Source organism: Zalophus californianus, chromosome 2 (genome assembly GCF_009762305.2).
Source record: "Zalophus californianus isolate mZalCal1 chromosome 2, mZalCal1.pri.v2, whole genome shotgun sequence".
NCBI lineage: Eukaryota > Metazoa > Chordata > Mammalia > Carnivora > Otariidae > Zalophus > Zalophus californianus.
The window spans coordinates 6,656,950-6,679,767 of NC_045596.1; the positions used below are offsets into that span (position 1 = coordinate 6,656,950).

The 22,818-nt window shown below is 47.5% G+C and overlaps 1 protein-coding gene across 3 annotated transcripts in view; it reads right to left on the reverse strand.

The window, feature by feature from the left end:
- Positions 1-22,818, reverse strand: part of SLC2A9 (solute carrier family 2 member 9) — a 231,573-nt gene that overhangs the window by 59,144 nt on the left and 149,611 nt on the right. For all 3 annotated transcript variants that reach the window (XM_027598277.2, XM_027598278.2, XM_027598276.2), the window contains one exon: positions 3,714-3,901. In XM_027598277.2, coding sequence (XP_027454078.1) covers positions 3,714-3,901 — 188 coding nt within the window. The remainder of the gene's footprint in view (positions 1-3,713; positions 3,902-22,818) is intronic.

The following is a 22,818-nucleotide window of genomic DNA, read 5'->3' on the forward strand; positions in this document are numbered from 1 at the left end:
CACCACTTCTAGTCAATGCAGTACTGGAAGTCCTAGCCAATGCAATTAGACAAGAAAAGGAAAGAAAAGTCACCCAAAGCAGAAAGGAAGAAGTAAAATCATCACTATTTGCAAATGACATGATCTTAAATGTAGAAAACCCTGAAGATAGTGTGTGCGCGTGCGCGCACGCGCACACACACACACACACGCACGCGCACACACACACACACACACACACACACATTGTTGGAACTAATAAATTCGGTAAAGTTGCAGGATACAGAATCAACATACAAAAATCAGTTGTGTTTTGGGTGCCTGGGTGGCTCAGTCGTTAAGCGTCTGCCTTCAGCTCAGATCATGATCCCAGGGTCCTGGGATTGAGCCCTGCATCAGGCTCCCTGCTCAGCGGGAAGCCTGCTTCTCCCTCTCCCACTCCCCCTGCTTGTGTTCCCTCTCTTGCTGTGTCTCTCTTTGTCTCTGTCAAATAAATAAATGAGAAAATAAAAATCTTTAAAAAATAAAGAAAAAAACAAAAATCAGTTGTGTTTCTATATACTAACAATGAACCATCTGAAAGGGAAATTATGAAAATAATTGTATTTACAATAGCATAAAAAAATACTTGGGAATAAAGTTAGCTAAGGCAATGAAAGACTTTTGCACTGAAAACTAAAAAACACTAAGGAAATAAATTAAATACACAAATAAATGGAAAAATATTCCGTTCATAGATTAGGAGATTTAATATTATTAAAATGGCCACACTACCCAAAATGATCTACAGATTCAATGCCATCCCTATTAAAATCCCAATGGCATATTTTCCAGAAATAGAAAAAAAATCCTAAAATTTGTCTGGAACCATATCTTTAAAAAGAACAAAACTGAAGGCATCCTATTTCCTCTTTTCAAAATATATTACAAAGCAACAGTAATTAAAACAGTGTGATACTGACATAAAGACAGACATATAAACTAAGGAAACAGAATAGAGATACCAGAAATAAACCCATATGTGGTCCACTAATTGCCAAAGGGTGCCAAGAATATTCAATGGGGAAAGGATAGTCTGGCAAATGGTGTTGGAGAAATTAGATACCCACATCCAAAGGAATGAAAATGGATGCTAATCTTCACTCAAAATGGATTAAGATTTTAAACACAAGAACTGGAAAAATCCTAGAAGAAAACATAGGAGAAAAACTTTGTAACATTGTTCTTGGCAATGATTTTTTTTTTTTTGGAGACGACAACAAAAGCAAAAATCAACAAGTGTGACTACATCAGACTAAAAAGTTTCTTCACAGCGAAAAAAAATAATCGACAGAGTGGAAAGGCAATCTACAGCATGGGAGAAAATATTGGCAAACCATATATCTGATAAGGGGTTAATCACCAAAATATATAAGGAACTCCTACATCTCAATAGCAAAACAAAATAAGATAAAACAAAACCCCCGAAAGCCTCCAAACAACTCCATTAAAAAATGGGCAAAGGACTTGAACAGACATTTCCCAAAGAAGACCTACAAATGGCCAACAGACACACATGAAAAGACACTTGACATCACTCATCAGAGAAACGCAAATCGAAACCACAGCAAGATATCAATCACCTCACACCTGCTAGGATGTCTATTATGAAAAAAAAAGTGCTGGTGAGGATGTGGAAGAATTAGATCCCTTGCACACTGTCAGTGGGAATGCAAACTGGTGCAGCCACTCTGGAAAATGGTATGAAGATTCCTCAAAAAATCAGAACTGCAATATGAGTCAGCAACCTGCTTCTGGGTTTTTATCCAGATCGAAATCAGGATCTCGAAGAGTTATCTGCACTCCCATGTTCAATGCAGCAATATTCACAGTAGCCAACGTGTGGAAATATCCTAAATGTTTGTCGGTGGACTAATGGATAAAGAGAATGTGGTATGTGGACGCATGATGGAATATTATCCGGCCTTGAAAAGGAAGGATATCCTGCAGCATGTGACCGCATGGATGAACCTGGTGGACACCATGCCGAGGGAAAAAGCTGATCACCAATACTGTACGCTTGCACTTTCATGAAGTAGCTAAAGTAGCCAAACTCACAGAAGCAGGGAGCGGAGTGGTGGTTGCTAGGGGTTGTGGGAGGAGGAAGTGGGGGGCTGCCAATCAACAGGTGCAAAGTTTCAGTGAAGCAAGATATATACGCTCTGCAGATGGGCTGTAGGACACTGTGTCTACAGTTCACAATCCGGCATTGTGCACCCGAACGTTTGTTAAGGAGGTAGATCTCACATTAAATGTGCTCATGACAATAGCAAAACAGATGAAAGGCAGTCACCAGGAGGAGGGTGGGGTACCTGCTAGCTAAGACCTCCCCAGGGCTGGCCCCTGGAGCCGACGAGATGGTTTCTCCCCATCCCATGCCGATGCAGTGGGGTTTACAGATACACCCTAGTGGGATTTATGTAGGAAGTTACATAGAGAATGCAAATTGGAAAATTATGTCCCAGGAGAGGAGAGAATTCTGTTTAGAAATGTCATGGTTCTCAATCCAAATGCCTCATTAAATACACATTCCGTATGTGGCTTTTACTACTCGAAATGTTAGCTCTAAGAAACGGATCTGCCCCCTCTCTACCTTCTCAGAACAGGGAGGGCGGCTTTGAGCCTGGAGGTGCAAAGAGGAGGAAAGGGCAGCCCCTGTCCAAGGCCATGCCCTTGGCCCAGGCCCCTCCTCCTCCTGCTGACTTTAACCAGACCAAGGAAAAAGGTAAAAACAAGTAAGTTGCAAGATGATTTCATTTCATCCCAATGTTTCCAAAAATAGAATCAAGAGTAGTTGAAATGCGGCAAGACACGATGGGTAGAACTTTCCATGCTGTCACCTTTCCCTCTCCGGACAGGGATGCCTCCCCTTCTATGTCACCTCCCCAAACATACCCCCAACGCCCTCCCTGCTGACTTGCAGCGGATGCCAGGCTCATGAGTGCAGAGGAGCTGTTTTGTCTGGGGCTCTGTGGAAGGTCCCCTTTAACCTCCTGTGCGCCCAGCCCCACTTCTCCTGAGCCGTGTAAGTCCCTCTACGCTGCCCCGCCAACTGGCTTGCGCACCTTTGTAAATGGGGAGCTTACCACTCCTTGAGGCCGACCCACTGTTTTTCTCAGAAGCAACAATGATAATGATCCTGAGTCTGTCTCCCTGGGATTCTTGGATTCTACCTTCAGGAGCCCCCAGGAGAGAAGGGGCAGCTGTGTCTATCAGAGGGTTGGGGAACTTCATGGAAGACCCCCCCCACCGATATCCCTGCCCACATCAGCTCAGGCCCTGAAAATGTTTTCCTTTCAGGCCTGAGGTCTTCTTAGACCAAAGTTGCATGTTGAAATCAGCCCAACCGAGAGTACTTTTATTTAAATCATCTTTCACTGACAACTTCCTAATACCCATTTTAGTAAGAAATCTGAGTTTTAGGGATCAGAAATTATAATGGTAGGCAGCATTTATTAAGGCGCAACTGTGTAGCTGCTGCATTGAACACTTTGCATGGATTATTTCTTTCAGTATTACGTCAGCCCATTTTACAGATGAGGAAACTGAGGATGGATCAGACTGTGGGATTGCCCGATGGCGCAGAGCTGGTGGAGGTCGCAGAGCTGGGACCGGATCCTGGTACTGACGCCCAAGCCCTGCCCCACCCCGCCCTCCCCTCCCTCTAGTTCCTCCCTTTGCGCAGGGATGCTCACCGCATTGAGACCACAGAGCTGGTAGCAGGCCATGGTGGCGACCACAGTGAAGACCTGCCAGCGCACGAGGGGACTCCGGAGCAGCTCCAGCACGGACACCAGCTGGATGTTCCTCTGCACGCGGCTCTCCGTCAGGACCTCCTCCACCTCTCGGGAGACATCCTCTTTGCCCAGGAAAGTCTGGAAGGCTGCAAACAGGGGCAATCACAGATTTTTAGCACGGATCAGGATGTTTGCTGAGTCTGACGCTGGGCTCTGCGGGGATAGTCCCACCACCCAGACTCACACATTGTCAGGGAGATAGCTGGCAGGGGCCTTTGAAACCATGAAATTCCAAGCCTTTGTTTGGAAATAGGAAAACGGAGGCCCAGAGATGTGCGGTGACGTGCCCAAGGTCACCTGGTTGGCTAGGAGAAGAGCCAGGAGAGAACAGAAGTCTCCTGATTGCCCCCAGAGGGAAGAGGAGCATGTCCAGGTTTCAAGTCCCATTGTGATCACAGCGCATTGGTCCATTGTTTGTAACCATTCCTGCCTCACATGCCTCTGGTAGTAATGGAACGACGTATACACAGTAACCCCTAGCTCAGAGCTTCGCACACGGGAGGTGCTCTTTTGATAAGTATTTATTGAGCGCCTCCTGTCTGCCTGGCCCTGGGTGCTCATCCTTGTCGGAGGTATTCAGATGGTCAGACTGCCTGCCACTTGGCCAGGATGCAGGAGTAGATTCTATCATCGGGAAGAGAGCTGAACTAAATGCCCTCCAAGGCCCTTTCCATCCATATGACCCTGGGGAACACAGGCAGGAACGGTGGGTGGACATATTCTCAAAGAGCTAGTCTTCCCAGGATTCAAACTCACCCTCGTGACTTATGCCTTTTCCAGGCTGAACACTGCACATTTCCAGCCTCAGGGAACCTGCCATTTGTTACCAAGCCCTTAATTGTGCAAACCTCCATGTATACAGATGCAAAGGTGGGTGGACTGATTAGACCCCTGAGATCATGATAATCAGATAATAAGAGCCACTTTTAGAACACGGATTTAAATATTCAGCGCTCTAGTATTTATCCTCCTACAGAGAGAGGTGGCTTTGGTTGACGGCTCCTGTGGACAGTGCATCCCAGACACAGTGGGCATCATCCTTGAAAACACTGCTCTGCACTGCAGGGCAGGTGGAATTGCTCTTCTTAAGTAGCAGGAAAATAAAGGCTATTAAACTTGCTCCAGATTCTACAAAAAGCAAGCCCACGAAGCCTCCGGGGTGTTATTTCCAGTAGTACACTGAAAACGGCTTCAGAATCTTTCTTTTATAAAGCGATGATTTAATACTTTTCTTAGCATTTTATTAAGAATAAATGGAAGAAGTGGCCGAATGAGTAACGTTTCCACATCATTCACTACACCATAGTATTGCTAACACTTTCTCAAAGTTCAAAACGCAACACTCATTTGATAAAGTCATCCTAAAGTTTTAGGGCAGAAAAATATTTCTTTCTCCTTCCTGACATACATACTTTCCATGTAAAATAAAGACAAATTTATAGCCTATTTTTTTTTCCTTTCCCACCTTGGCTGCCAGGAAGCTCTTAGCTAAATTTGATGTTCAGCTCTTTAACAGAGTTTCCTGGAACAAAATATCTCTTCTTTCTTAAAAGCTGTGATCTCCTTCTTTTCAAGCATCAATTTAATTACCTGCTGTGTATGTGTTCGTAAAAATAGTTTCTACTTGCTCCACATCCCTTATTTTTTTAAAGATTTATTTATTTATTTTAGAGAGAGAGTGTGGGTGTGGGGGGGGGCAGAGGGAGAGAGAATCCCAAGCAGACTCCCCTCTAAGCACAGAGTCCGATGTGGAGCTCAATCCCAGGACCCCTGAGATCATGACCCGAGCTGAAATCAAGAGTTGGACGCTTAACCGACTGAGCTACCCAGGTGCCCCTCCATACACCCCTTCTTACAAGTTTCCCGTGACTGGGTGAGGAAGAGTATCTGGTGAGGGAGAGAATCATGGCAGACACGGAGATGCACCATTCACTGATGGATGAAGGGGGCAGGAAGGGGTGGGGGGCCTCCTGTGGTAAATCCTAATGCCATCCTCTCTTTGGAGGCCACACTCTTGTGGTCGAGTGGAGACATGGCCTCTCATCCTCCACTGCCTCAGCCTCGAGGCCCACCTGAGCCGGGCCCGACCGCCGTCTGGGATGCTCGGGGGAGGGGGATGGGGGGAAGGTTGGCTCTGCCAGGCCCTGCCGACTGGCGGACAGTTGAGTTTCAGGCTCCCCAGGCTGATGCTCAGGAGCACACAGCCCTTGGGGAGAAGCCCTGGCTTTTTTAAGGGACAGTCTCAGGGCTGGCTGATCGAAACGGGGGCCCCGTCCAGGCCCAATTCTCGGCACGTACGAGCTCCAGGCAGCGTGCCAAGTACAGCAGCTAGAGGGACAGACGCTGCAGACCCTGCACAGGCAGCGTCCTCATCAGTCACTCACTTTTCCTAACGTGCATTGTGTGGAATGCCGATTCCCAGAGAAGCTCCATGGAATAAAATGCCTTGGTCAAAGAAGTTTAGTAGCATTGTACACTCTATCTCTTGGTTCAAATGTCACGTTAATTACATAATAAACGTTCTGATAAGTCCTGCATAAAGACAGCCATTTAATTGTTTTGCTCCACATTTCCTGCATATATTAGCTGGAGCACCTACTCACAACCTGCAGAAGATCGTCAAGAAATTTTATTCTAATTCTATATGACATGTGTCACAGAGGGAGTGAATCCAGGATGTCCCCATGGCCTGAAGGAAGAATCCCAATGGAGGACATGGATCAGAGAGTAGAGGCAAATATCACACCATGAAAAGCAGAAAGAGCTCAAATGTCCTCCCAAATAAATCCATATTCTAGTCCCCAGAACCTGCTCATAGGTTAGCTTATATGGCCACAGGGACTTCACAGATATGATCGAGTTAAGGATCCTGTGATGGGGAGGTTATCCTGGATTATCTGGGTGGGCTCAATGTTATTATGAGGATCCCTGAAAAAGGGAGGCGGGAGGTCAGAGTCAGAGAAGATGTGTTAGAAACAGAGAATGGAGGGGATGCACTTTAAAGATGGAGGAGGGGTCATGAGCCAAGGAATGGGGGTGCCTCTGGAAGCTGGAGACCTCGTAACACCCTGGTTTTAGCCCAGCGAGACCTCTTTTGGAGTTCTGACCTCCAGAACTATAAGATAATAAATCGATTTTTTTTTCTTTAAGGAATTGCCAAAAAATTTGCTTCAGATAAGGCTTGACCCAGCCGCTCAAACTAAATCACTAAGTAACTACCAAATTTCTTTCACGTATTCCTGTATCGTTTTAAGCCACTAGATTTGTGGTAATTTGTTAGAACAGCCAAAGAAAACTAACACAGAGCCATTTTAATTAGGCAGAAGTAGCTCCTCCCCAACTCCCACCACTCACTTTGAGTGTGACATGGGAAAAGCATCTGATCTCTCAAGCTTTAGAGTGCTCTTCTTGCCAGGTGGGGCTGACCTCAGCCCACCTAGGTCTCTGGTCATTATGACAGCTCCTCAGGGCAAGGATGCAGAGCAGTAGCCCAGAGCCTGGCTCACTGCAGATGCAACACCCATAACGTCCCCTTGCAGGGACAAGTGACGCCAGCACCATGCAAAATCTAAAAAGGGCAAATTTGGGGTGTGTCTGCCCAGTGCTGTCTGAGGTCTAGGAGGAAGGGTTGGAAGGCACAGGGGCCACAAACTCCAACTAAGTAGCCACAGACACAAGGTTTAAGCTCTAGAACCAGGCTGCTAGGGCTGGAGCCCTTGCTATGCCATGTCCTGGCTGGGCGACTGTGGCTGAGTTGCTCAGCCTCTCTGTGCCCTAATAATGCCTGGCCTGTGGGCTGTGGCTTGCAGACCAGGTAATGGGCATACACCTGAAGAGGTGCCCAGCCCTGGAAAGTGCTCATTGAGTGTCCCACGCAGGTTGGGAAGCCCACTGGGGTGGGGCCCATGGGCTTCCCTAAAGGTCAGTCTGGCTTCTAGGCAAGGGCCTTCCTGGGGGCTGCCTCTCTGGGGGCCCCAGAACGGAGGACAGTACTAGCCTGGCAGCTAATTCTGCCTGAATGTTCATGGCTGCCTGGAACTCGACTGCAAGGGATCCTGGGGTTGTCCCCCCTGCCCAGTGAGGGAGGGTGTGGATGCTGGGTCAGGGCAGAATCTGGCAGAGCGGGGAGGTGGCTCACATGCCACATGTCAGCTGTACCCAGGTGGACAACACAGGCCTCGACCTCCATCGGGTGGGCCTGGGAGCCTGCTCCTGGCCAGAGCCTGGATGGCCTCAGGGATTTGGAAGTGGGCTGGTGTGCCAATTAGGGAAATGAGTGCAGTCCCGTAGAGCTCCTTTCCTTCATGATCGCCAAGGGCTGAGCCCCAACATTCTGCCAGCCCAGTTTCACACTGGCAGAACGAAATAAATAAATGAAGAAGAGCAGGTGCTCTTGACTTGGTCTGACTCACGTATCTGAAGTTTCCAGATCAGTGGAGCAGTGACTGAGTTTATGCCTGTACCTGGCCAACTCAGAGAAAAGAGCTGGAAGCTGACTGCAGCCCACAACAGGCCCTCAAATACCCACCAGCGCCACGCCCCGAGCAAAACGTGGAGAGGTGTGCGGCAGAGAGGAGAGGTGGACGTGGGCGGTGGGGACAGACTGATGGGGCTCTGTCCGGCATCTGCTGCCTACTGGCCTGGCGCCTGGGCCCGTCTCGAGCAACTCGCGCACCTCTGCTTCCTCAGGTTCCAGACCATCTGGTGCAGTAACACCCGCCTGGTCTGTGCGCACCTGTGACCAGGTATGCACTGCTGTGGCGGGGTGGTTAAGGGCCCCGACTCTGGGGCCACACTGCCTGGGGCTCAAATCCTCGCTTCTCTCCTCGTCACGTAGTCTGATGCCACGTGAGGTTCTTGATGTTTCTGTGCCTCAGTTTCCTTATCTGTAAGATGGACAGAGCAGCATCGGGGCTGTCTGCAGTGGTAAAAGTCAGCACACACGAGGTCCTCAGAACACTATCGCTCTTAACGGGCGACGAGCACTGGAGGTCCGCGAACTATTCCTTGCTACACCCCTCACCCCTTCCTTCTTCTCTTTTTTCTTCCTTTTTAGCCTGACAAATGGTACAAAACGCTATAACCTTCCATTGTGGGTTGAATTGTGTCCCCATAAACAGATGTCGAAGTCCTAACCTGGTAACTGTGAATGTGACCTTATCTGGAAGCAGGGTCTTTGCAGATGTGATTGTCAGTGAAGATGAGGTCACACTGGATGGGCCCTTAGTAAGAAGAGAAGAGACACAGAGACAGACAGACACACAGGGAAGACAGCCCCGTGCGGATGGAGGCAGAGTTTGGAGAGTAAAGCCACAGGAGGCCAAGGTCGGCGGGCACACGCCAGAAGCCGCGAGAGGAAGCAGGTCTTGCTGACAGGTTGACTTTGGACTCCTGGTCTCCAGAACGGGGAGAGAACCCCTCCTGTTTTTAGTCCCCAGTTTGTGGCGCTTTGTTAGGCAGCTACCGCACTGGATGGTCTCTGTTAGCATTTCTCGCGTCCTGCTAGAGCAAAGCGCACGGCAGCCTGGGGACTTCCTTCCTGTGACCTGGAGGGCCTGTGACAAGGCAGGCAAAGGGACTCCCGGCGGACATGGGGCCATGGGCCTTTGCAGTCTTGTGCCCAGCACAGTATGGAGCTCCTCTTCTGCTCGGAGCAGGGCTCAGGGCTTCTAAAACTAAAGGTTTCACCGAAGCATTTATTTTCAGCAGCAATTGGGATTGAAGTTTGAGTTTATTACCGACAGCAGTGGGATCCAAAGCGGGGGATGCAGTAGAAGACACTGGAAGTCCTGTTTGTACTGTTACGACATCTCATTATGGACCGACCCTGGAGCCTTCCCACGAACCACATGAGGGTGATGGGGGCTCTGCCATGAGAAGGGGCTGACAGGGGGCTCCTCACCTTTGCTTTCAGTCTAGAGCGATACATTTCAGCTTACGTGTCCCATTGACTGGTGGGACTTGGGAATGGTAGTGTTTGGTTCTAATAGAATTAACTCTGATGAACATACAGGCGGCTTATAAAGAATCCTCCAAAGAAGGCATGAATTAAGGTAAGACTGAGGTTTCTGCACAAAGACAGGAGCCAGCAACCACCTCTGCTCTGGGTGCAAGCCCACTGTCAGCTTCCCAACAGCAGGCTGCCTGCTGAGGTTTGAAAACTTAAGACACAAATAATCCACCTCTTCAAAGTAAAGATAGCATTTTAAGGAGAGTGAGAAAAGTAGCAGGTTTTCAAAGGAGATTGCTCTGTGGAAAGACAGTTGTGGAAACGGTGCCATCACCGTGTGGCCTGGGACCCAAAGTGCTGCACACCGGTCACCAGGTCAAATTCCCACATCTGCACATTAAAAAACAAAATCCCTGCAAACAGTTCCAAAAGCGTTCCTGTTTGAAAATACTCCAGATGAAGAGTTTCAGTGGGTTTTGCTAAATCATGGCTGTCAAAACATAAAAAGGCAACATTGTCTCCTGATTTTGCAGGAACAAAGGAGTGAAGCTGGGAGGGTGGAAATCTACCTGCTCCAGCCCCACCCCACCCCCCCCCCCGCCCCCATCCCCGACACTGCATTCCTAGCAGATGGGACTGCAAGACTAATACCAAATTCCAAATGTGTTAAGTTCAGCCAGCCTTGCTGCCGCCTTCCATTTGGATCTACATTGTTTTCTGAGGTTCTTTTTGAGCTCTCATCACCATTCAGGTCAATACTGCAGTGTTAGCGGCTAACGCTTACTGAGAGCTACTCTAGGTCAGCCACCATTCCACATGCTTCATAGGCCTTTTTTTATTTGATTTTCATATAACTGTCCCCTGAAGGAGACACCGCTAGTGTCCCTGCTTTGCAGGTGAGAAGAGAGATGAAACTTATCCATGGTCAGGAGAATTAGGACCCCTGAGAGCAGAGCCTGAGACAAGGATTTCGTGTAAGAAGTTGATACACATGATGGTTGCAGAAAGCAGGTGTGAGGGGAGAGGGAGAGTGAAGCAGGGAAGGGAAAGCTGCACAAGACACATCACTGAGGAGCCTACTATGGATGCAGGGGTCAGTTCTGCTGGACTTCTGACTAGAACATGGAACGTCTCCCAGAACGGTTCCACAGGGGAGGCTGGGCATCTGTCCACCAGCTCCCCATGTGCACGCATGAACTCCCATGCATGCACATTGCACTGAAGATGGGCTGAGCTGCATTGTGGCCACAGAGAAGGCCTGACTATGCAGGGAGACACCTGCTGTGCTGGAGGTGCAGGAAATGTCAGCCTGCGTCTGCACTCACAGGGGACTGTCCCACAGCTGGGCTGAAATCAGAGTGAACAGAAGGATGGTGTGATGGGGACACCAGAGGAAACCACTGCTGTCAGCACTGGTAAATGTAGCAGCTGGGAGTAGAACCCCAGCAAGGGCTCCAAAACCCTTGCTCTGGACGCTCGGTTATGATCCCTGGGAATTTAGAACCAGGACTTTCAGATCTTCCCTCCTTCCCCCCTCCACCCCCTTACTGCTTCCTTCCTTCCTTCTTTCCCTGCCTTTCTTCCTAAGTCTTCATTTCATATCCTGAATTCTTGAAGAGCCTAGAAGCATGCTCAGGCTTCATCTCACCCATCTGTTTGCCCATCACTTGCATCAGACTGAGCCAAAGGCCTGAGTTGTAAATCAGCACCAATTTCCTTACACTTTGGAAGCACAGAGAAGATTGGTTTGAATTAACTCTTGCATTCTTTTTTCACCCAGAGCCCCTAAATAACATTCCCTTCCTTCCAATCTCTAGAGGAAGGCCTGGAATCTGCCTCTGGAGCTGGGACCCTACTCACAAAGGGGCAGGAAACCATGCAGGGAGGGGACAAAGCACATTAGTGCAGTGTCGGGGGTGTCCTGAGGCTGGTAAATGGCTCTCACTGATGCTGCTGTCATCACTGTGGTCCTACCAGATCAAGGCAGGTGCTTACGCTGGTGTAAGGCTTACGACACCTCATGCCAGAGGCTGGGTCTTATTCAGGGCCTGGCATGCAGCAGGTGCTCAAACCACGTTGGATGAATGTAACTGGTCCCTCCTCATATTTGCTTAGTTTGAAGAAGGGGATCCTCTGGGAGGAGAAGCCTAGATGTGGATAAGTTTAGACTCCTTGGCTCTGAGGTCAGAACGAGGACCAATGGCAGCAGCTGTGATGCGTCAGAAGTCAGCTCACCACGAGGAAGAACTGTCTGACTGATGTGGCCACGGGGAGATCGGGCGCTTTCACAAGCAGGGAGCTCCCCATCACTGGAGGTGTGCAAGGAAAGGCATGATGACTACCTGTCAGAGATACTGTGGGAGGGACCCAGGCATTGAACAGGAAGAAGGACGAGGTCTCTTAAGCAAGTGGAGAACCCAAGAAGTGTTCAGGTTCTATGGAAACCTGCGAGAGAACGAGATGAGGGCATCTAGGGGGCAGGGAGCAGACAGGACAGACACTGTCAATTTTAACTAGCTGTCCACGGAGAGAGAGGAAATGGCCTTAGAAATTCAGTCAGTGAGTCCATTTCAAAAGGACATTTGCTCGACAGATGCTGGCGGGGATGTGGAGAAAGGGGAACCCTCCTACACTGTTGGTGGGAATGCAAGCTGGTGCAGCCACTCTGGAAAACAGTATGGAGGTTCCTCAAACAGTTGAAAATAGAGCTACCGTATGATCCAGCAATTGCACTACTGGGTATTTACCCCAAAGATACAAATGTAGGGATCCGAAGGGGTACGTGCACCCCAATGTTTATAGCAGCAATGTCCACAATAGCCAAACTGTGGAAAGAGCCAAGATGTCCATCGACAGATGAATGGATAAAGAAGAGGTGGTATATATACACAATGGAATATTATGCAGCCATCAAAAGGAATGAGATCTTGCCATTTGCAACGACGTGGATGGAACTGGAGGGTGTTATGCTGAGTGAAATAAGTCGATCAGAGAAAGACATGTATCATATGACCTCACTGATATGAGGAATTCTTAATCTCAGGAAACAAACTGAGGGTTGCTGGAGTGGTGGGGGGTGGGAGGGATGGGGTGGCTGGGTGATAGACACTCGGAGGGTATGTGCTATGGCGAGCGCTGTGAATTGTGCAAGACTGTTGAATCACAGATCTGTACTTCTGAAACAAATAATGCAAGATATGTTAGGAAAAAAGAAAAAGAAGAAGATAGCAGGAGGGGAAGAATGAAGGGGAGTAAGTCGGAGGGGGAGACGAACCATGAGAGACGATGGACTCTGAAAAACAAACTGAGGGTTCTAGAGGGGAGGGGGGTGGGGGGATGGGTTAGCCTGGTGATGGGTATTAAGGAGGGCACGTTCTGCGTGGAGCACTGGGTGTTATGCACAAACAACGAATCATGGAACACTACATCAAGAACTAATGATGTAATGTATGGTGATTAACATAACAATAAAAATTTTTTTAAAATGTAAAAAAAAAAAAAAAGGACATTTGCTTATGGAAAATAACCCTCCAGGAGGGGGTCTGTTCTCTTGAATCTCCAAGTCACTTAAATAGTTCATCTGATCTACTTGGGTCCTCTCCCTGCTCAGGCTCCCACTCTCGCCCTTGCACTTGAAGTAAAAGTTTTCCATGGCTCACACCTCATATTCCTGGCCATGTTCTAATCACTAATTCCAAAGAACTTGAAAAAGGAATGAGAATTTTCATTTCCCAAGTGGAGAGAAAATCCTCTGGGCAGTACGGTCAATTTCTGGGCTGGGAGAGGAAGTTCTTATGTAATCAGATCTTGTACCAGTTAAGGACTCGTCTTCATACAAGGGGAGTCAAGAGACCAAGCAGGGGAGAAGAAGCAACATTACTGTGTATCTACTATGTGCCAGACTTTGGGCTAGGTGTCTTACAGACCTTATCGGGATAACCTAGTGTTGTTCTGTTCTCTGAGCCTCAGAAGAATTGGGAAATGTACCAGAGATCACAGGTAGAAGGTGAGGGAGCCAGTGTTCCAGCTTGATCTTTCTTTGCACACACCTCAACGAATGACGGAAAGAAACCACAGAGACGAAAAGCTAACAAAACTAAATTCAGTTCATTTCAACTAACCTGCAGCTTTTTAGAGCTTGCTATGTGTGGGGGGATGCAAAAGTGTCCTCTGTCAGGGGAAGAAAAAGGCACAGTTTCTGCTCAGAAGGAGTCCTTTAGGGGGAGACAGAACACATCTCATGCAACTCCAGGTGCATAGTGCTGGATGTGGGGCCTGCAGGAACCTCAGGAAACCCCCACAAGTTCAGTGCTCCTACTTGCCTTTTAACAGATGGGGAAACTGTGGCTCAGAGGGATGAAGTGATGTGTCCAAGTCACACGGCAGAGCTGCCATTCCAGCCCCCATGGTGCTGCGTTCCTGGGTTGGTGCAAGCATGACTTGGGCTGATCTTGCCAGGAGGCGGTCGCTGAGAGCAGATCTTGTATCATGCATCCCTTGTCCAAGAGGTTAGGTCAGGCCATAGGCAAAGGGGAAGTCCTCCTTCCCCAGAGTGCTCTTTAGATGTCTGCTGGCATTCTGTCTTTGCAAGGATTGTTTCTGCATGTAATGCAATTAGCAGTTGCATTCATACTGTCAGGATCTCTATATAGCTGTACCTTATTTTTTTCCATTAGTGAATGAATAATTTTTTATTACTAAGATAAAAAAATTATTCTCTTATGGTAAGGACACTGAACATGAGATCTGCCACTGAACATGTTTATAAGTGCACAATGCAGTATTTAAGTGCACAACAGACACAATGTTGTACAGCAGATGTCTCGAATTTATCCATCTTGCATAAACTTTATACCCACTGATTGCAACTCCCCGCTTACCCCACCCTCACAGCCCCTGGCAACCACTATTCCACAGTTTGGTTCTATGAACTTGACTATTTTGGATACTTTAAGTGTGTGAGGTCAGGCAGCACCCTCCTGTGACTGGCTTATTTCACGCAGCATAAGGTCCACCAAGTTTATCCATGTTGTCACACACTGCAGGATTCTCTTCTTTTTTAAAGCTGAATAATAGTCCATTGCATGTGTATACCACATCTTCTTTATATGTTCATTTATCAATGGACATTTAGGTTTCTTACACATCTTGGCTACTGCGAACGGTGCTGCATTGAACATTTAAGAGTGCTAATATCTCTTTGAGATCTTGATTTCAATGCTTCTGGATAAATGCCCGGATGTGGGACCGCTGGTCATATGGTATTTCTATTTTTCATTTTCTGGAGAAGACTCCCTACTGTTTTCTATAGTGGTTGCGCCATTTTGCATTCCCGCCAACGGTGTGCAAGGGTTCCAATTTCTCCATGTCCTCACCAACACTTGCTTTTTGAGTTTTTGATACTAGCTGTTTTTTTGATGTGAAGTGATATCTCACTGTGGTTTTAATTTGCATTTCCCTGATCATAGCAATGTTGAAATTTTTTCCACAAATCCATTGGTAAAGTATGTCTTCTTTGGAGAAATATCTATCCAAGTTCTTTGCCCATTTTAAAATGAGGTTACTAGATTTTTGGCTATTGAATTGCAAAAGTTCCTCATTTTTTTTTGGATATTATTAGCCCCTTATCAGATATATGGTTTGCTAATATTTTCTGTCATTCCATAGGTTACCTTTGCACTCTGTTGATTATTTCCTTTGCTGTACAGATGCCTTTTAATTGGACGTAGTTCCCCTTATCCATTTTTACTTTTGTTGCCTATGCTTTTGGTGTCATATCCAAGAAATCCCTGCCAAAACCAATATTAGGAAGCTTTCTCCTTTTGTTTTCTTATAGGAATTTTATGGCTTCAGGTCTTACATTTAAGTCTGTAATTTATTTTGAGTTGATTTTTGTGTATGGTGTGAGCTAAGGGTCTAACTTCATTCTTTTGCATAAAGAGACCCAGTTTTCTAGTTATCCTGTATCCAGAAGACACTACAGCCTACAGCCAACAATATGCTCAATGGAGAGAAACTGAAAGTCTTTTCTCTAAGGTCAGGAACAAGGCAAGGATACCCACTCTCATGACTTCTACTCAGAAGTCCTAGCCAGAGGAATTAAGTGAGAAAAGGAAAGAAAAGACATCTAAATTGGAAAGGAAAAAGTAAAATCATCCTCGTTTGCACACAACATGATCTTATATATATAAAACCCCAATGACTTCACCTGAAATACTGTTAGAACTAAACACATAGATTCAGTCAAGTTGCAGGATACAAAATCAACATGCAAAAATCAGTTGCATTTCTATACATGAACAGCAAACTACCCTAAGAGGAAATTAGAAAAAATAATCCCCTTTACAATAGCCTCAAAGAGAAGAAAATACTTAGGAACAAGATTACGAAAGGAGGAGAAGGACTTTTACACTGAAAATTATAAAACACTGATGAAAGAAATTAAAGGGGACACAAAGAAATGGAAAGACACCCTGTGTTCATGGTTGAAAGATATAAGATTGTTAAAATGACCATATTACCCAAGGCCATCAAGAGATTCAATGCCATCTTATTAAAATCTCAAAGGCAATATTTTACAGAAATAGAAAAAAAATAATGTTACAATTCATATGGAACCACAAAAGACCATGAGTGGCCAAAACAACTTGAGAAAGAACAAAGCAGAGCCATCAGGGTTCCTGATTTCAAAATAAGCTGCAGAGCTACCATAATTCAAACAGTATGGTACTGGCATGAAAAGGACAGACATAATAGACCAGTGGAACTGAATAGAGAGCCCAGAAATAAACCCACGGCTATACAGTCAACTGATTTTCAACAAGCTGCAGCTGAAACAGGCAAAACAGCAAGGTGGCCAAGGGCTAACTAGCACTGGGGTGAGAGAGAGTCAGGGCACAACAGATTTACCCTGTGTGACCTGGGGAGTCGCTCGGCAGCTAAAACCTCGGCTGTCTTCTGTAAGGAAATAGAGTGAATAGTGTCAGTATGAACAAGACTAGCCAACGTTCACAGAAGGCTACTGTGTGTTTCAGAAGGTACTCGTGAGAATCAACCAACATGTGTCTATCAGGGGATAAGCCAGGGATTATCCCTGATGGACAACAGTTATCAGCGGTAGCTTTCCAAGGTAGGAATAGTGGAAGTACTTACTAAAAGAAAAAAAGAAAAAAACAAGCAAGTAAATGACCACAACAAAAACAGGCATCCTTCCTGGCCATATGTATTCATGGGTTTATGATCAACCCCTTGAGCTGTGGATGGATTCCTGCCCTGTTCCTTTACTCCCTTATGTCAACTCATCTTTCCACCCTAGCACAACTGCTGCCTTTTTCAGGAAGCCCTCCCAGGTGTCCCCTGACCAGCCCCATGGAGCTCTGTGCTCCTTCCCTCATAGCTCCCGGCATGGGGCCAACTTACACTCATCTGTGAGGTGACCTGGTTCCTGTCAGACCCCCTCACTGACTGCTTGCTTCAGGAATCAGGGGCCCTGTCTGGTTTTGCTCCATATTTTATCCCCTGGGCTTAGTACATGCCTGGTACACAACAAAAACTCCAAAAATAAGTGGGCATGGAATGAATGGTGACTCCAGGAGGTTACTCATAACTCAGACTCCATTACAATGGCCTTTGCTGAGCTGCACTTCAGGCTTGTGCTTCAGCTCTTACTGAGGGTCCATATAAGAAAAATCATAGAAAAACATATTTTGCAATTGCTTTAACTTTAGTTTAAGATTTGATTATGTCTCAAGACCCTCCCTTGTAATAAATGATTTTTAGAGTTGTGTGTAGGTAAACTCTGTCTCTCCTGAGCAACTGATTTGCTTCTCAGAAACAGTCCGTGGAGGAATCAGTTCCTTTCTTGCCCTGGCTGCCAGGAAGCTCAGACACTAATTTGGTATCCCCTCCTTGAAAGACGACAGGATGCTTCCGACGACATAGTCAGTTTCCAGGCACTGTTCTAAGCCCTTAATGTGATTTAAATCACTTAGAAGTTCAAAATAATCCAATAAGATGAGTGCCTCAGACAGGGAAACCAGGCAAAAGGCTGCACATAGCTAGCAGATGGCAATGCAGGGACTTGAACCCAATCAACCTTGCCCCACAAGTCTGAGCTCTTAACCTCCACAGTGAGCTACCACTTGGTAGCTCTGTTTTAATCAGCAGGGGCTCTTCCTTCTCCTTCCAGAGCCCTGAGTTTAACCTATAACACACACACACACACACACACACACACACACACACACACACACACACACACGCTTGTGTGCTTTATATGCTGTCTCAGTTTTTTCTTTGATTTCTATAAGATAGAAGATGAAGTCACTAATACTTATGAAAAAGAGAAAAAAGAGGCCTATAAGGTATGGCCTGGTGAGTTTGACCTTTAACCTCCAGTTTCTTCATCCCTATGGAAAGGACCCTGTGTCCAGATTCCCTCTCAGCTTTGTGGTACTGTCCAATATGCCAGATATGAAGATTGTAAAAGTTACTGCCACTCTTGTGCCAACAAACTACTGATATAGGAGCAAAAGGCTAATGGCAGAGGCCGGCTGCAAATAGTCACAGTTGACTAGCAGGTTAGAACCCAAACGTTCCCCCCATCAAATGCATCACAAAGCTGAATGGGTTTGGATGGGCTGGTCCTCCCCAGACCTTGGCCCAAAGCTTCCCTCCTGTTACCTTTGGGGGACAGGAGGGGGTGATGATAAGCACAGTGGACTATGGGTCAGGAGAAGGGACTTTGTCCTAGCTCAACCACTGACTTGTCTGGTGGCTTCAGACAAGACTCACTGATCTGGTCTCAGTTCCACATCAGCACAATGAAGGTTTTGCAGTGGCATGAGTGCATTTCTAACTTCTGAAGCCTAGACAAAGCCTCCTGGTTTAAGCTAAGCTCAGCTACTCCCCTCCAGTGACATTCCACTACAACCAGATGTCCTCATGCTTTTGGGCCACACCATGTCTATCCCAGATCCTTGTGGTTTTATAGACAAAGATCCAGACTTTGTTTCCAGCCAAGCCTGGGTTCAAGAACTGGCCCCACCACTTACTAACTGAGCGAGCTTCGGCAGGTTATACCAACCTCCCTGGCCTGACCTGTCATGTGAGGGTAGGAACATCATCTCTTAGAGTTGGAGAACACCGGCAGGGGCGCCATGGGCCCGTGCCTTTGTGCCCCAGGCCCTTCCCACATGACAATTCCATTTGTCCTCCGTTCTTTCACATCACTGCACAGTTAGGACACCCTCTGCCTGTGTCTCAACTAGGTATCATTTATTTGTTCAAGTACTCAACACACATTTACTGAACATCTACTATATTCCAAAAGATCGGTCTCTATAGCAACCTAATGTCAGTGCCTTTTGCTCGAGATTTGATTTTAGAGAACTCTCTAGAGAGTTCACTGTTAGACATTGTTCAGATAGTCTCCATGTCTGACTCAAACTGCTTTGAACTGAAGCCTTCATAAACATGAAGAGCCTATGCCTTTATCGAACACTTCGTAAAAATTCCTTGTCTGGCTCCTTCCCTCTGAGCACACATCCAAACATCCCGACCCGCATGCCTTCTGCGCCGTCTTGGGAGTCGCTGCAAGGAGACTTGGAATGGGGCATTATATATATGCTTTGCGTGGACTTGAAAATTCCTCCCCTCAGGAAGACTTCTCGGGCACAGAGGTAGAAACTACCAAGGCATAAACATCAGAAGGTCCAAAGGGATTATCTGACACATCTCCCTGGTAAAACCGCTGGCCTGGGTAATAAAGCTGCCTCACGCCTGTCTTTCCCACTTTGCCGCCTTCTCCTCGGGTTGAAACTGCTCCGTGTTCCCAGGGCAAGGAAGATTCTGGTGGCCATAAACCGCTTACAGCATGAAGCACAGAGCTTGGAGGAGCAGCTTGCTGCGGAGACCAGAGCACACACTTTGTTGTCAGGTGAACTTTGGTTTCATTCCTTCTTTCCGCGCATGATCAGGGAGCACCTACCACATGCCAGGCCCTGCTCTAGGTGCTGGGGCTTCAGCTATGAGCAAAACAGGAGAAGCCTCTGCCCTCCGGGAGCTTTCTTTGGAGGAAGCAGATGCTAAACAAATTAGCATATAAATACACAATTTCAGGTAATAAGTGCTTAGAAGAAAAATAAATTAGGGTGAGGGACAGTGAAGAGGAGAGAAAGCATTTGAGCTACTGTAATTGGGGAAGGTGTTTTTGAGGAGATGCCCCTTCAGCAGAGACTCACATGGACTATTGTGGGGAGGAGCCTTCTGGTTGAAGGAGCTTGTGCAAAGGGCCGAAGTGAGATGTGCCAGGAGCACCCCACCATTTCCTCGCTGTGTCAGATTCTGCCCACTGGGATCAGTCCCCAGTCATTCTGTGGCCTGCCGACCACATTGCCTGGACTCCCATGCGAGCTGATTCCTGGTAGATCCATCCATGAGAGGCGTGGGTGCAGGTCCAGGAGTAGGAGGAAGAGAGGGTCTCTTCTACCTCTGGTTGAACCTCCAGCACCGTGAGTGGTGGTGACCCCTGCTCAGCCTTGGAGACTGAGGCTCTGGGGTCCTTCATGGCAATGACACCACCCACATTCGTGCCCCAGTTCCAGCATCTGCCCTGCAGCCACGATGTGCTGGCTGCAGCTTGCTGAGGGGGGGGGGCTCTGCCTGACACCCCCTGCCCCACACCTTTGTGACCATCCCCCTGTATTCAGTACTTTCCTGAAGTATTCTTTCTGACTTCCCGAGGGGAATGCTGACCAGGCGCTAGCTCTGTGACCCCAGTCCCCCTGCATCTTTGTCTCCTCATCTATAAAAGAAGGAGCAGAAACATTGGAGGCCTTTTTGGTGAGGATTAAGGCAGTGGATGCAGCACACTTAACCTCTGTTAGTTTCCTAGTGCTTCTGTAATGAATTATTACAAACTCAGTGACTTCGGACAGCATGAATGTGTCACCTCACAGTTCTGGAAGTAAGAATCTGCAATGGGTCTCAGGGGACTATAGTCAGGGTGTTGTCAGGGCTCTGTTCCTTCTGGAGGCTCTAGGGGAAGATGGGTTTCTTTGCCTCTTCCAGGCTCCATAGTCTGCCTGCATTCCTTGGCTTGTGGCCCCTTCCTCCGTCTGCAAAGCCAGCAACCTTGGGCCGAACCCTTCTCGTGCTGCTACCTATCTGGTTCTTTCTCATCTGCCTTCCTTTTCCACAACAAGAATCCTTCTGATTACATGGGCCCCTATTGGGAAATCCAGGCTTATCTCCCCATCTCAGAAGTCAGTCAATTAGCAACCTTAATTCCATCTGTGATCTCAGTTCCATTGTCGTGTAACCTATAATATCCACAGGTCCTAGGAATTAGAATGTAGCCATCCTTCAGAGGCGGGGGATTCTATTCTGCCTCCCATACCAGCACATAACAGCAACTCAAACAGTCAGAAACATTTGAACCCAGTTAGTGCTCATTGTTCTGTGCCACCTCACTGTCCCTTAGATGGAAAGCAGGCCACTCCAGCAATGACACCTGTGATCACCTGTCGTGTGAGCTCGTTCATGGGTGGTAGCAGACCCTGAACACTTGCTTTCAGGAGCCCTGGCAGTGACACCGCTTCTGTCCCAATGTGCCAAGTCCTGACCTCAGAATCTGGAGCCGGACCAGCCTGAAGAAGGCATCTCGCCTAGTCCTGATCATACAGGTGGAGAAACCACAGCCCAGGGAGGTGCTGTGACAGGACCGGGGCTCCTGACCCTGGCCAGTGTATAACACTGCACTCTGTGGTCTTTCTCAGTAGCTGCCATCTGGAAGGACTCAACGAGACTGATGCCGCCTGGGAAATAACTGGCAGGGACGCTCAGACGACGCACATGCAGTTTTGCTGCTGAGCACTTTCCGCCCGCTGTATCTCACCCACAGACAGCCCAGTCAAAGCTGATGAGTCTCAGGGCCCCAAGGTTGGGGCTTAAGAGTATCCCTTCCACTCTCCCCTGCGGGAGCTCCCTGGCTCATAAAATGTTAATATCAGCATCCTTGTCATTTCATTAAATGCCCAGTCTATGAAGAACGAGTTACAGGATATTTGGAGGGCTGTTCTAGGATGTGTTTTGTTGCCCAGGTACACCCACAGATCCCCCTCTGCTCATGAGAGTGGCAGGCTCCCAATCGGCGAGTCCCGAGAGGGGACAAGAATCATAAGCTGCCTCCTCCTAGAGAGTGGGGCCATTCGGCCAGAACCCCATCTTCATCTTCATCATATAGGACCCATGAGAGGCCGGATGGGAGGTAACTGCAAGAATCTCCCTCCTGGGAGTCAGGGGGCCTGGCTTTTGAGCTCCAGCTCCAAAAATGGCCAGGCTAGGGATGATAGCAAGTTCCCAAATGTCTCTGGGTCAAGTGGCTCCTCTGTGGAAAGGACCCGCCCATTTGCCTTTGTCCTGCCAAGGCATTCTGGGAAATTCAGTATTTTTAATGACCTTTCACAGGTGAATGGTCTTCAACAGATTGGAGCACACTTTCAAGGGCTTGATTTCTTTTCAAGGCCTTGATCGTCTATTCAATGCGTAGCCAATGGAAGTCTATGCTGGATGCGGGGGACATGGCGCTTAAGGAGACGCAGTCCCTACCCTTGAGAGTCTCACCATGTGGGGAGGGAGGGGGAGGGACAGAAACGGGCGGTGACACCACAGCGTGGCCAGGGCTGGGGCAGATGACGAGGGGAGGGAGGGATGGTGTGGGACCACAGTGGTTAATGTTATGTGTCAGCACGTCTGGGCCATGGCACCCAGACACAGTCGACCCTTGAACTGTGCGGATCCACTCATAGAAGGATTTTTGTACACTACTATTTGCATTTTCTCTTCCTTAAAATTTTCTTCATAACATTTTCTTTTCTCTAGCTTATTTCATGGTGAGGATACTATATATAATGCCTATAATATACAACATGTGTGTTAATTGACTGTTCGTGTTATCGGCAATGGCAGAGGCTGGTCAACAGGTAGCTAGTAGTAGTTAAGTTTTTGAGGAGCCAAAAGTTATATATAGATTCTCAACAGTGCAGGCAGTTG